This window comes from Pseudoliparis swirei, chromosome 15 (genome assembly GCF_029220125.1).
Source record: "Pseudoliparis swirei isolate HS2019 ecotype Mariana Trench chromosome 15, NWPU_hadal_v1, whole genome shotgun sequence".
NCBI lineage: Eukaryota > Metazoa > Chordata > Actinopteri > Perciformes > Liparidae > Pseudoliparis > Pseudoliparis swirei.
This window is the reverse complement of record NC_079402.1, coordinates 1,839,115-1,855,095: the sequence shown is the minus strand read 5'-3', so window position 1 is coordinate 1,855,095 and position 15,981 is coordinate 1,839,115. Positions and strand designations below refer to the sequence as shown.

General features: G+C 43.0%; 2 protein-coding genes across 2 annotated transcripts in view; one reads left to right on the top strand and one right to left on the bottom strand.

The window, feature by feature from the left end:
- chd1 (chromodomain helicase DNA binding protein 1) overlaps positions 1–4,696 on the top strand; it is a 29,522-nt gene extending 24,826 nt beyond the window's left edge. Inside the window, exons 33-36 of the mRNA XM_056432102.1 lie at positions 2,247–2,346; positions 2,429–2,480; positions 2,609–2,876; positions 3,016–4,696. Of these exons, the coding sequence (XP_056288077.1) occupies positions 2,247–2,346; positions 2,429–2,480; positions 2,609–2,876; positions 3,016–3,496 (901 nt within the window). The 3' untranslated portion in view covers positions 3,497–4,696. The remainder of the gene's footprint in view (positions 1–2,246; positions 2,347–2,428; positions 2,481–2,608; positions 2,877–3,015) is intronic.
- Positions 4,697–9,055: 4,359 nt separating this feature from the next.
- Positions 9,056–14,372, bottom strand: reep5 (receptor accessory protein 5). Its single transcript, XM_056432555.1, has 5 exons — positions 14,172–14,372; positions 13,883–13,976; positions 10,855–10,993; positions 9,920–10,088; positions 9,056–9,416 (listed from the first exon to the last, which is right to left on the bottom strand). Exons 1-5 carry the CDS (start codon positions 14,287–14,289, stop codon positions 9,367–9,369), a joined length of 570 nt encoding a protein of 189 aa, XP_056288530.1. The 5' UTR covers positions 14,290–14,372; the 3' UTR covers positions 9,056–9,366.
- Between the last annotated feature and the right edge of the window lie 1,609 nt (positions 14,373–15,981).

Sequence of the window (15,981 nt, the reverse complement as noted above, 5' to 3'; positions counted from 1 at the left end):
CTGTCTATATTACATGATGATGCGTTCAGGCTCTGCTCAGTGAAAATGAGTTCTGACTGTAGGTAAATTATAACCTAGTAAAATGACTTCGACGATCCGAACTTTAAGTTTGACGATCAGAACTTTGACTACGACTATCCAAACTTTGACGATCCGAACTTTGAGTTCGACGATCCAAACTTTGACGATCCGAACTTTAAGTTTGACGATCAGAACTTTGACTTCGACGATCCGAACTTTGAGTTTGACGATCCGAACTTTGACTTCGACGATCCGAACTTTGACTTCGACGATCCGAACTTTGACTTTGACGATCCGAACTTTGACTTTGACGATCCGAACTTTGACTTCGATGATCAGAACTTTGACTTCGACTATCCGAACTTTGACGAACCGAACTTTGACTTCGACGATCCAAACTTTGACGATCCGAACTTTAAGTTTGACGATCAGAACTTTGACTTCGACGATCAGAACTTTGACTTCGACGATCAGAACTTTGACTTCGACGATCCGAACTTTGACTTCGACGATCCGAACTTTGACTTCGATGATCAGAACTTTGACTACGACTATCCAAACTTTGACGAACCAAACTTTGAGTTTGACGATCCGAACTTTGACGATCCGAACTTTGAGTTTGACGATCAGAACTTTGACTTCGATGAACCGAACTTTGACTTCGACGATCCGAACTTTGACGATCCGAACTTTGAGTTTGACGATCCGAACTTTGACTTCGACGATCCGAACTTTGACTTTGACGATCCGAACTTCGACTTCGATGATCAGAACTTTGACTTCGATGATCAGAACTTTGACTACGACTATCCAAACTTTGACGAACCAAACTTTGAGTTTGACGATCCGAACTTTGAGTTTGACGATCCGAACTTTGACTTCGATGAACCGAACTTTGACTTCGACGATCCGAACTTTGACGATCCGAACTTTGATTTCGACGATCCGAACTTCGACGATCCGAACTTTGACTTCGACGATCCGAACTTTGAGTTTGACGATCCGAACTTTGACTTTGACGAACCGAACTTTGACTTCGACGATCCGAACTTTGACGATCCGAACTTTGACTTCGACGATCCGAACTTTGACTTTGACGATCCGAACTTTGACTTTGACGATCCGAACTTTGAGTTTGACGATCCGAACTTTGACTTCGACGATACAAGCTTTGACTTCGACGATCCGAACTTTGACTTAGACGATCCGAACTTTGACAATCCGAACTTTGAGTTTGACGATCCGAACTTTGACTTCGACGAACCGAACTTTGACTTCGACGATTCGAACTTTGACTTCGACGATCCGAACTTCGACTTCGATGATTAGAACTTTGACTACGACTATCCGAACTTTGACGAACCGAACTTTGACTTCGACGATCTGAACTTTGACGATCCGAACTTTAAGTTTGACGATCAGAACTTTGACTTCGACGATCCGAACTTTGACTTCAACGATCCGAACTTTGACTTCGATGATCAGAACTTTGACTACGACTATCCAAACTTTGACAAACCAAACTGAGTTTGACGATCCGTACTTTGACGATCCGAACTTTGAGTTTGACGATCAGAACTTTGACTTCGATGAACCGAACTTTGACGATCCGAACTTTGAGTTTGACGATCCGAACTTTGACTTCGATGAACCGAACTTTGACTTCGACGATCCGAACTTTGACGATCCGAACCTTGACTTCGACGATCCGAACTTCGACGATCCGAACTTTGACTTCGACGATCCGAACTTTGAGTTTGACGATCCGAACTTTGACGAACCGAACTTTGACTTCGACGATCCGAACTTTGACGATCCGAACTTTGACTTCGACGATCCGAACTTTGACTTCGACGATCCGAACTTTGAGTTTGACGATCCGAACTTTGACTTCGACGAACCGAACTTTGACTTCGACGATCCGAACTTTGACTTCGACGATTCGAACTTTGACTTCGACGATTCGAACTTTGACTTCGACGATTCGAACTTTGACTTAGACGATCCGAACTTTGACTTAGACGATCCGAACTTTGACAATCCGAACTTTGAGTTTGACGATCCGAACTTTGACTTCGACGAACCGAACTTTGACTTCGACGATTCGAACTTTGACTTCGACGATCCGAACTTTGACTTTGACGAACCGAACCTCGACTTCAACGATTCGAACTTTGACTTCGATGATCAGAACCTTGATGCTGATTGTTTTTTGTCTTTCACAGAAACTTGTGGATCTTTGTTTCCAAGTTCACGGAGTTCGACGCCAGGAAACTCCACAAACTGTACAAGCACGCCATCAAGAAGAGACAGGAGAACGCCCAGGTACGTGAAGGAGTCCCCGAGGGGACCCCTACCCTGCAGTACAGTGGGACATCCCATAATGACATCATGACTCTTTCCTCAGGCCATGGAGCAGAACACCAGGAGTATAAACACCCACGGCTACAAGCATGCAGGTACATCCTGTTTCCCTCCACATGGACAAAATAATGAGAACGTTGACACTGGCTTGTGGTCTGATGGTCTGATTGGCTTGTGGTCTGATTGGCTTGTGGTCTGATTGGCTTGTGGTCTCTGTCCTCAGACATCGAGAGGCTGAAGGACAACTCTCACCAGGACGACAGCAGCAGGGACAGCTACAGCTCGGACCGCCATCCTCCGTCGGGTCGATACCACGAGAGCGGCGGCGGCAGCAAAGAGAGACACGGCTCGGACTCCCACCGGAAGAGCTCGGCCGGGGAGTCCAGGAAAAGACCGTACTCGTCCTTCAGCAACGGCAAAGACCACCGAGACCACTACAGACCGGACAGCAGAGACAGAGACCGGGACAGAGACCGGGACAGACAGGACAGGTGAGGGTCCAGAACCGATAGAGACAAACACGTCTTCGCTTGAGATATTCTGTCAACAAATCCCAAGAAAAGTGCAATGCTTCCTATGCTAAAGGAGACCAGCTGATGTTGCCTACGTGACCCTGACTTCCTGTTTCAGATACCACAACGACAGCAAGCACAGGAAGCTGGAGGACTTCCGGTCCGGCGGCCGCGACCACCGTCTGGACGCTAAGGACCACCGTCTGGACACTAAGGACCACCGCCTGGACGGGAAGGACCACCGTCTGGACGCTAAGGACCACCGTCTGGACACTAAGGACCACCGCCTGGATGGGAAGGACCACCGTCTGGACGCTAAGGACCACCGTCTGGACACTAAGGACCACCGTCTGGACACTAAGGACCACCGTCTGGACACTAAGGACCACCGTCTGGACGCTAAGGACCACCGTCTGGACGGGAAGGACCACGCCCACTCGGAGCACCGCTCGGCGTACCGCTACCACTCGGACTGGCAGGCGGAGCAGCAGCAGCGCGCCTCGGCCAGCGGGCCGCGCTCGCCCTATGACGTGCGCTCGCCCTACTCGTCGGACCACAAGAGCACGCCGGAGCAGATCTGGAGCAGCCGCAAGACATAACGGCAGCCGGCCGGCCTGCCGGCGGCCGCCAGAAACTCGCCACACAAGCAGGTGCCTTACAGGGGACCGCCGGGGACCGGCAGCTGGTCCCGGACCACCGGGTCAGCTCAGCGGCTCCTCTCCAGCTCGGGAGGGGTCGCCTCAAAAAACCAGGCAGAAGAAACGATAAATAAAACTACTCTATTCAAAGCATATTTTTGTATTAAAGAGTCTAACGTCGCCGTCGAGCGGACATTTTTTCTGTTATTTTTTTATATAAGAAAAACTTTTTTTTTAAACTCTGGAAACTCGATTGCCCCTGAGTGCTGCCTCATGTCCACCAACCAATGACACTGGATCCTGTAAAGACTGTTCTCTCTCTCTGTGAGTCCGCTGTCTCTCCATCATGCTTCATGTAATTATCTATTTAAGAGACGGCGGGCGTCACATGACTCGTCACGACTCACCACAACTCGTCACGACTCGTCACATGACTCGTCACGACTCATCACAACGCGTCACATGACTCATCACAACTCATCACAACTCGTCACGACTCGTCACAACTCGTCACAACTCGTCACGCGGCGACTCGCCCCAAGTACCTCATCCACAGCATCTCGTCCTCCTCAGCAGGTTGTTTCTATTTTCTCCACCAGGTGTGAATTATTTAATAACATATCTTCAGTTGTAGAAGAAAAAAAGAATAAGAAAGAAATAACGTGGATTGTTGATTCTTCGGAGCGCGAGGTTACACTGTTGTACATTTTTGTAAGATAGTAAATCGGTGGTCTTTCCCCCCCTCAGGCTTTTTTGGATTTATGACTCCTCTACCCCCCCCCCCCCACATCAACTCAGGCTTTTCTGTGGTTCTAGAGTGAGTTCTGTATCATGTGACGTTGCGATGCTCTCGGGAAAGGGAACGTTCTCCGGCGGACTCGGTTCTGTTCGGTTCTTCTCGCCTTGGCGTGTCCGGTCTTAAGCTTCAACGTTTTTACTCTTTTTTTTGTTTTCTTTCTACGTAGGCAATAATAATGTCGATGTTTCTATGCAGCCGGTTGGTGGTGAACTCTGGCGTCTCCGCCACGCTCTGTTGTACATAAACTTCTATATTTCAAAATGAATTTACACTGAAAGTGCATGAACCGTTTTATGAACCTGTTTTATATGTTTATGAAGCCATTAAAATCAATCACTGTACTCACTCGTACCAACTCTTTACACATGCCTCCCTTCTTGAGTCTGCTCACTAGTCAACTACAGGGTCACCTCAAAGGACTAGTTAACTACACGGTCACCTCAAAGGACTAGTCAACTACACGGTCACCTCAAAGGACTAGTCAACTACAGGTCACCTTAAAGGACTAGTTAACTACAGGGTCACCTCAAAGGACTAGTCAACTACAGGGTCACCTCAAAGGACTAGTTAACTACAGGGTCACCTCAAAGGACTAGTCAACTACAGGTCACCTCAAAGGACTAGTCAACTACAGGGTCACCTCAAAGGACTAGTCAACTACACGGTCACCTCAAAGGACTAGTCAACTACACGGTCACCTCAAAGGACTAGTCAACTACACGGTCACCTCAAAGGACTAGTCAACTACAGGTCACCTTAAAGGACTAGTTAACTACAGGGTCACCTCAAAGGACTAGTCAACTACAGGGTCACCTCAAAGGACTAGTTAACTACACGGTCACCTCAAAGGACTAGTCAACTACAGGTCACCTCAAAGGACTAGTCAACTACAGGGTCACCTCAAAGGACTAGTCAACTACACGGTCACCTCAAAGGACTAGTCAACTACAGGTCACCTTAAAGGACTAGTTAACTACAGGGTCACCTCAAAGGACTAGTTAACTACAGGGTCACCTCAAAGGACTAGTCAACTACACGGTCACCTCAAAGGACTAGTCAACTACAGGTCACCTCAAAGGACTAGTCAACTACAGGGTCACCTCAAAGGACTAGTTAACTACGGGGTCACCTCAAAGGACTAGTCAACTACAGGTCACCTCAAAGGACTAGTCAACTACTGGTCACCTTAAAGGACTAGTCAACTACAGGGTCACCTCAAAGGACTAGTCAACTACAGGGTCACCTCAAAGGACTAGTTAACTACAGGGTCACCTCAAAGGACTAGTCAACTACAGGGTCACCTCAAAGGACTAGTCAACTACAGGGTCACCTCAAAGGACTAGTCAACTGCGGGGTCACCTCAAAGGACTAGTCAACTACGGGGTCACCTCAAAGGACTAGTCAACTACAGGGTCACCTCAAAGGACTAGTTAACTACAGGGTCACCTCAAAGGACTAGTCAACTACAGGGTCACCTCAAAGGACTAGGCAACTACAGGGTCACCTCAAAGGACTAGTCAACTACATTGTCACCTCAAAGGACTAGTTAACTACAGGGTCTAGTCATCCCGTTATAAACTGGCTCATTAATGCCATCATGATATTATTTGTTTTAAATCTTTCCTCCTAATAGATTTTTTAAAATGTATTTAATAGAATTGTTCTTGTTATTTAAGGTGGAAAAGCTTCACATGATTTATCTTTAACATTTAAAATCACAAAAATCTGCTATTTTAACGTAGACTTTATTTTCACTGTATATATTATATATAATAAATATATTATATATAATATGTATTATATATAATACATATATTCTATAATATAACTATATATAATATATATGATATATATTCTATAATAACATACCTGCAAACTCATGAGGGGTGAAAAAGGTGACAAGGGGTCGATTATTTCTCACCTTCGTATTACTTTAAGCTGCACAGCTAATTGATTCTCGTTTTAATATGTATGACTTATTTTTAATGGTTTTTATTACTTCCTTTAATAGTACGTGTGACTTACTTTTAATGTTTTTTATTACTTAGTTTTAATATGTATGACTTACCTTTAAAGGTTTTTATTTCTTCCTTTAATAGTATATATGACTTACTTTTAATGGTTTTTATTACTTATTTTTAATGGTTTTTATTACTTCCTTTGGACAGTGTTTGTATGTTCTGAATTTTTAACTGCAGTGATTGTACCTGTGTCCCCGTATTGGATTGAATTGTATATATTGCTGTTGTATTTGTTGATTTATGGACTCATGATTCCCAAAAAAATTTGTTTTATAAAAAATAAATAAATAAATTTTAAAAATAAAAAAATATATATTAGTGCTGCTCCGATCAGGTTTTTTGGTGCCGATCACCGATCACTGAAATCAGTATCTGCCGATCCGATAATACCGATCACCGATCACTGTGTCGATTGAAGCATTCTATTTATTGTGTAGCTTTATTTATGAAATGAATTATTCTTAACAACATAGGTTTTGTATTTTAAGTATTTACAATTAAAATGTAAATGTAGTACATTAAAATTGTTTGATTGCCAGTGTAGGGGATTTCAGATATGTATGGAACACATCTGCATCATTCATTTCCTGGAACTCTTGGGGAAATCTATATACTATACAGGACTTCAAATAATCAGAAATGTGCTTTTTTAACATACAAAAGTCTGAACTTTATTTTTATAAACTCTTCCTTGCTACATTAAAATTGTTTTAATTTTAGCATAATTTAAGCTAAATCTCAGAAACGATCTATAAAGATACAAAATCAGTTCATTGTTTACTTTTATTTGTTAGTGTATGATTTGTCGACATCTTATTTTGAAAAACGGATGTTGTTTCACGTGGTTCTTTCCGCTAACTTTGCAAAACCGGATGTTGTGTCACGTGAATCCTTCCGCTAACTTTATCAAAACCCTCGCGCGCTCCCGATCGAATGCATGGACCGTGAACATCAGTCTATAGGGGCACAGACATTATTTGTCGGCTGAGTTGACCACGGAGATCCGAGTGTCGGCTGAGTTGACCGCAGTTCGGCGGGACGGGGACGCCGCTCGGTGGTGAGGATCCCCTCTGACCTCTGACCTCTCACTCTGCGGCCCTCGCCGGGCGCATCGTCTCCGTTGCGATGCGCCGCGATTGAAACGTCTGATAGTTCTCGCAGATTTGATGTCATCTGATCGGCCAAGTTTGATCGGCCGTTTTAAGAACGCCGATCAAAACCGATAAGGGGAATATCCTCCTCCTCCTCCTCCTCCTCCACTTCCTCCTCCGCGCAGTGCTCCTCGCGCTACTAAACGGCTGCACCTCCTTCTCCTCTGACGCGCAGCACCAGACAAACGGGTCATGACGTGTTTGTCCCCTGACGTTGTTTTGTGATAAATCAACCACAACATTACGCTGCTGAAAACATGACGTCACAACTGGTCCGACGTTTCCTAAAAAAATAAACAAACAAAAACTCACGAAATCCGTGATTTCAAAGTATTGTCCAGCTGTTTACTGACGTTAGTTATGTTTAGAGAATAGAGAGAGGGAGAGGGAGGAGAGAGAGAGAGAGAGAAGAGAGAAAAGAGAGAGAGGGGAGAGAGAGAAGAGAGAGAGAGAAGAGAAGAGAGAGAAGAGAGAGAGAGAGAATTCTTATTCCGTTCTATTTAACAGGGGCTAGTCTAGGATTTGCGTGGCCAGACTGAAAAAAAAATCATAAGGCCTCTCTTGTTCAGAGGGCCGGGCCAAATGTGGAGGCGGGCCGTAACCGGCCTGCGGGCCTTAGTTTGAGGACCACTGCTCTTGGCTGTTGATGTCTATCAATATCGCTCATTTTGAAAATGACGTCAGAGGGCAATACGGATCCGTATCAGACCAGCGAGGAGGGCAATACGTGGCTGGCATGACGACCCATTAGCCGATCAGAACGCGTGTACTGTTGTTGCTATATAATAATTCATCTTTATTCATAAAGAAAATGTAAGCTAGCGGTCTGATGCTGCCAGAGGAGACGCAGGTCGAGGACAGCATCATCAGTGTATTGCTGCTTATGCTTCAACTCTGTCAGAATTTTTTTTTGGCATTGGGTGCCCTTTTTTTGGTCTGAGCACCTGCCCCCCAAAATGTCTGCACGTGCCTGGCTGAGGTGGTTCAGGCATCTGATTCGGATGTCTCCTGGACGCCTCCCGTTAGAGGTTTTCCAGGCACGTCCAACTGGGAGGAGACCCCAGGACACGCTGGAGGGATTCTATCTCCCAGCTGGCCTGGGAACGCCTCGGGATCCCCCAGAATGAGCTGGAAAATGTTGCGGGCGAGAGGGAAGTCTGGGTCAACCTGCTGGGCCTGCTGCCCCCGCGACCCGACCCCGGAATAAGCAGATGAGAATGGATGGATATTCATTTATTTATTTTACTTATTATATTTATTTATTTCATTTATTATATTCATTTATTTATTTTACTTATAAATATAATATATATATTTATAATATTAAAATATTAATTTACAAATATATATATAAAAAGAGATTTACTTAATAATATATCCCTCGTGTAGATATCTGTGTATAGTTATGTGTGTGTGTTCACATTTAACATTCAATACAAATATTTGCTCCGTTACGCTGATGAAGTCTCGTTTCCTCTTTTGTCCTCTAAAAGTTCAACAGGCTGAGAAACACGACGATGAAGAATAGAAATAAATAAATGATTCTCAGTGAAACTCCACATGGACACGTTTATTATCTTCATAAATAAGAACGCTGAATTAAAAGAGTCAATCTACTAGAAGAGGAGAAACATTCTCATATGAAGCACAAGACACCACTTCAGGGGGGGGGGGGGGGTTGTTATATTGGGTTCATAAAGGTCATAGAGGTCAAAGGTCATGGGGGCCAGCGTGCTGTTAACTCTAAGTAAAGCGCTGACATGATTGATGTGTGTGACGCGTGTAACTTCCACCAGGTGAAGACGAGTAACAGGATCTTCTTCAGCAAACGTCCTGAGGGCGGAGCCTCTCTCCTCTCTCCTAGGAGCTCTTCTTCTCCTCGAACATGATGTTGGCGGTGGCTCTCTTGGCTGTGGACAGAGGAACAAACGTCAGCTGCTGCTCAGGGCGGAGCTACTTCGGCTGTCGGTGGTTATTTTTTGGTAGAAATGGGATTAAAACTGTTTTCATTGGCTTTGAGGTAGTTGCAGCGCCATGTTTCTCCAGCAGGAGGACAAGCCAGTCCCTTTGTCTTTTAGAATTCTCACTTCTCTGCACGCTCGAGCAAACAGCATTCAGTTGAATGCAATCTGCAACCTCACCACTAGATGGCGCTAAACGAAGCCAGCGAGGCGATTGGCCACATTTAAATGATCTCAACTCTTCTTCTGATAGTTAAATGGAGCGTCATCTGAAGCTCGGGGGCTCGTCTGTAGAGCCTTGATGAGTCATCGGTGCGACATGAATTAAACCCATCATGCTGTCGTCTCATTCACTTTTAAATGTAGTATTTCTTGACAGGAACTTGTATGTTTTTAGTGAGTAAATGATGTTTCCTGTAGGATGTGTAGATGGATCTGGAGGAGCGGCTCACCCTCGTCCCTGAACTTGTCGGCGGCCTCCGTCGCCTTGTCCTGCAGCGTCTTCACCGCGTCGTCGATGCGCGTTTGGTTCTTGAGGAAGAACGGCCGGATGATGCGGGTGTAGATCAGGATGGAGCCGTTGGAGGCCGAGGGCGCCATGCACCACACCAGGAAGGCACACTGTGGGACACACACACACACACACACATGGGTTACACTACAGGAGGTACACACCATCACAGAAAACTGTTATTTATGATGTATATTTATTGAGCTCAATACGGCGACCGTCCGGCCCTCAAACCTTAAAGAGAAAGAAGCTCTTGTGAGTCGACTAATATTTATGAAATTACCAAACAGTGTTTTATAGATAACATGCAGTCCTGCTCAGGAGTGGACAATTATTAGTTATTCAGACAATTTAAATTATATGTATTACATTATTTTATGCAATCTATTCATTATTATCCTTATTTCCCCTCTTTTTTCCCCTTAGTTTTTATTTTCCTGTGTTGTCACTGAAGCTGAATATAATAATAATAATAATAATAAAATTAATAATATTATGTGCAATAAGACATACAACTGAAACATTTACAAAGAAAGTGACTGTATACAAATAAATCTTGTTGCAGGACACACCGTCTGGATTCATTAATTATAACTTTATCTTTAATAAATCTTCTTTTCATTTAGTTTGTTATGGTCATTGAATAACTGCTTTGTGATGTCACTAACATCACAGTCTGATGTTTAGTCAGCAGACAGGAGGAGTCTCGTGGTTCCTCACATCAAAGCGAGGCCCAACAACAACAACAACATCCATCGTTCCATCCATCTGATATCTTGTATTAAGAATCAGAATCTGCAGCGCAGCCTCTCTCTCTCATATATATATATATATATATATATATAGTAGAAGTCCTTAGAGACCGGAGCCGCTCACCTTTCCGATGTAGTAGAAGGGGAACCAGGAGAGGAAGATGTCGGCGAAGAACTCGGCGACGCTGAAGAGTCCGTACACGACCCAGTAGGTGAGCCACTTGGTGTCATCGTCCTTAGTGGCACTTTCAATGGCCTTGATCCTGGAGAGAGAGAGGGGGGAGGGGGGGGAGGAGAAAGAGAGAGAGAGGGGGAGAGAGAGAAAGAGAGATAAGTAAATCTGACTCGTCCCATCTTTGTTTTCTCTGTTCTGCCCTCTAAAGTCATCCAACATGACCTCTTGACCTTCACTCATCCAGGTGTGTGCTGCGAGCTAGAGAGAGCTAGTTATTTAGGGCGAGTTAGTGAGAGCTAGTAATGGAGAGTTAGTGCTGGTTAGGGATCGTTAGTGAGACATTGGCGGTTTATATATTGGTGCTGAGCGAGTTCAGTTAGTGACTCTGGGCCTCATCGTGTGTGTGTGTGTGGAGGTGTGTGGAGGTATGTGGAGGTATGTGTGTGTGTGTGTCTGTGTGTGTGGAGGTATGTATGTGTGTGTGTAGGTGTGTGTGTGTGGAGGTATTTGTGTGTGTGGAGGTGTGTGTGTGTGTGGAGGTGTGTGTGTGTGTGTGTGTGGTGTGTGGAGGTATGTATGTGTGTGTGGAGGTGTGTGTGGAGGTATGTGTGTGTGTGGAGGTGTGTGTGGTGTGTGGAGGTATGTGTGTGTGGAGGTGTGTGTGGAGGTATGTGTGTGTGTGGTTTCCTGTTGGTTCATCTTCCCTCTTACAAACACAGATGCAATAAAAGTTGTGTGCAGCGACATCGGAGAGAAAAACATTTATGATCTGGTGAGCCGATAAGTTTCTCTTGAAGTTTAATTCCAATAGAAGTCATTGATTGATTGTGTGTGTGAAAGCTGCTCTGTGCTTCAGTCACATGTTCCTCAGTTGATTAACTGAGCTCATGAAACACCCTCCAGTATAAATGTTCCCCTTGTTATTGACGAACAGAAGGAACGTGCCGGCTCGGGTCACGTGATCAATGATTCAGCAGCGCCGCAGAGAGACAACAGGAAGCAGTCGGTGTGAAGAGCTTCCTGTCATCAAACCATCGGCCCACAGAAGAAGAGGAGCCCGTCTCTAAAGGACATTAGAAACGGAGGAAGAGGAGAACAGCGTGAAGGTCAGACGCTCCCTGAAGGCCTCACGAAGAGATAAGAAACTAAAACATTGCAGTCAAAGAGCAGTTACCACTCATTTGGGTTTTGTTCTCCATCTTAAAGTCGATGTCTTCAGGCTCCAGACTTTGGTGATTGCTCAGCAGAGATCAATAAGTACAACTATATAAAAGCTCTTGTACTCATCACAGGGTATGAGGAGAAGTTAAGTTTGTCCATTTTTTAAAGCATTTGTTGTTGTTAAGATCCTAAAGCCACCATGTCATGTGACTCATCACATGATTAAGCTCATTACACTGAATTTATTTTGAGATCATAACTCTATTACGCTAATTCCTGAAGACAAAAATGTTTTATATATATATGTAAAAAAAAAAAATATATAAATCATTTTTGTATAATAAATACAATTGTTTATAATAAAATATTTTATATATACAGTATATATAACATTTATTTTTGTATAACAATTAAAAAATATAATATTATTTTTTTGGTATAATATATATTTTTTTAAATATATATATATATAAACACATTACATTTATTTTGTATAATACATTTGAAATAAATAAATACAAATAAATGTGTTAATAATAAATAAAAAGATATATATATGCACATAACATTTATTTTTGGATAATAAATAATAAAAAGATATAAATATAAAACATTTTTTATGATAAATGAAATTGTTAATAGTAAAATAGAAAATGCTTTATTTATATATATAAAAAACATTAATTTGATTATTTTCTGAAAATAGCAATACAAAAATAAAAAAAATATATATACCGTAACAACATTTTGTACTCAACTTCCCAAAATAAATATCAGATTATAAGACAAACTAAAGATAGCGAAGGCTGTATTTTAGTAGCCGTCACAGTATCAGAACTACATGTCACCAGATAATCCTGGGTCCTCTATATCGGTCTCGTGGTGATGGAGTCGCTCCTCCAGGCAAAGAGGCGTCCGAGAGGGAAACAGAGCCGGGTGGAGCACCAGGACACGATAACATCCTGAGAATCTCTTCATATTTACATGCTTAAATAGTTGGGTTTTCCAAAAGAAAGGGGAGGGGGCATTTTATAACTTTGGTTAACAAGATAATTAAAGTGGTATTTTCTCTGTATACATATTAACCTGTATTATACCGACACATTGGGCTAAAATACATTATATGGAATAGTAAATACTCAAGTAGTACTATACATACACGCAGCTAGTAATTCAATCATGATAAAATACAGTTAGAACATCATGAAAGGTTTTATATTTACACGTTTCATGTTTGTTTTTTAATAGTTTCGTTTTTCCCCAAAAATATACAGTTTTTTATAACCACCGTTTTATATTTGTCTTATTTTCCATTGATTGTGTGCGTGTGTTGGTGGGGTTGTACAGGCCCCTCCCTAGAAGTGCTCTAAGAATACACACGATATGATATAATAATTTTAACTAGTAAATTAAGCGGCATATTTACCAAGAAACACATCTGTACTTTCTTTAAATGTAGTTATTTTTGTTATATTATTATCCATATGAATTGTATATGTTTTGTGTTGCCTGTCTATTGTTGGTGCAACATTCATGCCAATAAAGCCAATTGAATTGAGTGCACACGTGTGCGCATGCGCGTGGGGTTGCTGTGCAGGCCCCTCCTTAGAAGCGCTTCAAGAATACGACGCTTACGCTACGATAGAATAATTTAAACTAGTCAATTAAATGGCTCATTTCCCATCGATGGTGTGTGTGTGTGTGTGTGTTTATGAGAAAGAGAGAGTGTGTGCGCGTGCGCGTGTTGGGTGTGGTCGCCGCGCAGGCCGCGCAGGCCCCCCCCCCCATCCTCGCGCTCCGGTAACCCGACACTTACGAGATGTAGGCCGGGTAGAGGAAGCCGATGAGGTTGCACAGCAGCGAGGCTCCGTAGCCGAACACCAGGTACACCGCGATGACGCCGATGACAGCTGTAACGGACCACACCAGAAGTTACGTCACGCTTTGTTAGTCCGCGAACACGCGGTACACACTACGCGTCACCGACAACACAGACAAACGGTTATTATGACGACAGCGGGTTTTTTCTCTTCCTACAGTAGCTAAAAAAAGCGTAACGGCAGTTGGAGGAACCGCTATGCCACGCGCCGACCGCGGACACTCACTGAGCGCGATGTAGGTCCTGCTCACGCCGGTCTTCGCCTCCAGCTTCTCCAGGCAGTTCGCCATGAGGTTCTTCTCGTGGAGGAAGTTCTCGAATCTCGCTTTGAGCCCCTGCGCCATGGCTGCACTTCCTTCAGGTCCGCCGAGTCCGATCAAACTGCGACAGCCGCGGCGGAGAAGCGAACACAACGGCGGCGCGCGAGGCGTCAAGTGCGGCAGACAGGAAGTGTGACGCGAGCCTGCGTCGGCGGAGCTTTCAAAATAAAAGCACGGCCAACGTCGATTTGATGCTGTACATTTGAGTCAATTTAAAGCAAATCTTAAACAATTGTGTTTGTCCCAGATTTGGAAATTACATAAGGATAGTTCTTTTTAAAATTACATTAGGATAGTTCTTTTAAAAATTACATAAGGATAGTTCTTATAAAAATTACATAAGGATAGTTCCTTATGTAATTTAAGATAACGTTAAGCTAATTTTACTAACTAATTAACTAACCAGGGCACAGCCATGGGAAGTGCTATGTTTGTTCTATATTTACCTGTCGCAGAGTTGTAGGTAACATATTTTTATAAAACATTAGTGGAATTGTGTTCTTCTTGGTCACAGTAGTTTGAGACTAAATCTTAAATCAAGGTCTACTTTTCAAGTTCATAAAGGTCATCAAGCTGTATTTTATTTTATTCACTTTAGCTCTGTTTTTATGAATGACCAGGATTATACTTACCAAGGGTGTAGAATGGCACATATTAATTCTGGGAGCGTCAGGTCATTTTAAGCACCAAATAGTAAATTCCCTGATTTATGGGGGATTTTTCTGCATCAATTTATGGTGGAAATATCTTCGTGTATAATTTACAAGATACAAAATATGCAATAAGGCTCTCTATATTATAATGATTTCAAATATGTATTAATTTAGTTCTCATTTAGTGTCTTTCGTTTATTTTTCAATATTTTCATGGGCCACCAATTCACTTTAATTCATTTGATTTAATCTTATAATGTGTTGCGCAAGATCTCCACTCATATTCAAAAACTTTCTGCACATTTAAAATGATATAACCCACATACCTGTGTTCTCTATCGTATGTGAATAAAGCCATAAGATAATGAGAGCACGTTCACCCAATTATTAAAACTTGTTCATGTTCAACCTACGCCCAAAAATGAAATATAATATTAGTGTGGATGTTTTCCTACATAGTGGGTCCTCCATGTCTCTTCACTAGGTTGTATTACCTAGGAGAGGAATGTGGCACAAGGCCCAGATATTCAGGAACAGACCCAGTATCTCAGGATAGATTTTCTGGTCTTTGGCTATGCAACTTTTTTATTCATAAATGATTCACGCAGCAAGAATAATAACTTCCTTGATGTGTTTTCATTGTTTTGGCCTTCCAGCTTCACCTTTAAATGCATTCTGATAATCCCACCCCAAAATAAGTGTGATAATTTACTCTGAAGGTGAGTGGAAGTAAACGTGGGCTCATGCCTCCATGGTTAATGTGGGCAGCTTGGTGCCCCTGGTGCTCAATAATTAGACATGGTGATGTATTTAATCCCTGAGTCAGGTCTCACAGGAGTGTGTACACCCACACTAAGCACTCTTACAAACAACCACATCCTTTAGCTCGTTGTCTTTAGGGATTAGAGAACCTTATGATCAGGTTAGGGAACCTGAAGGCAGCTCAAGAACTCCCTGAGTACCTGAGAGTATTAACTCCTGAGAGACTGCGCTCAGGGCATAGTGACAGTGCGGCGAGCGCCCTCTGCAGCCACACCCTTCCTTCCTTTGATGACATTGCAAA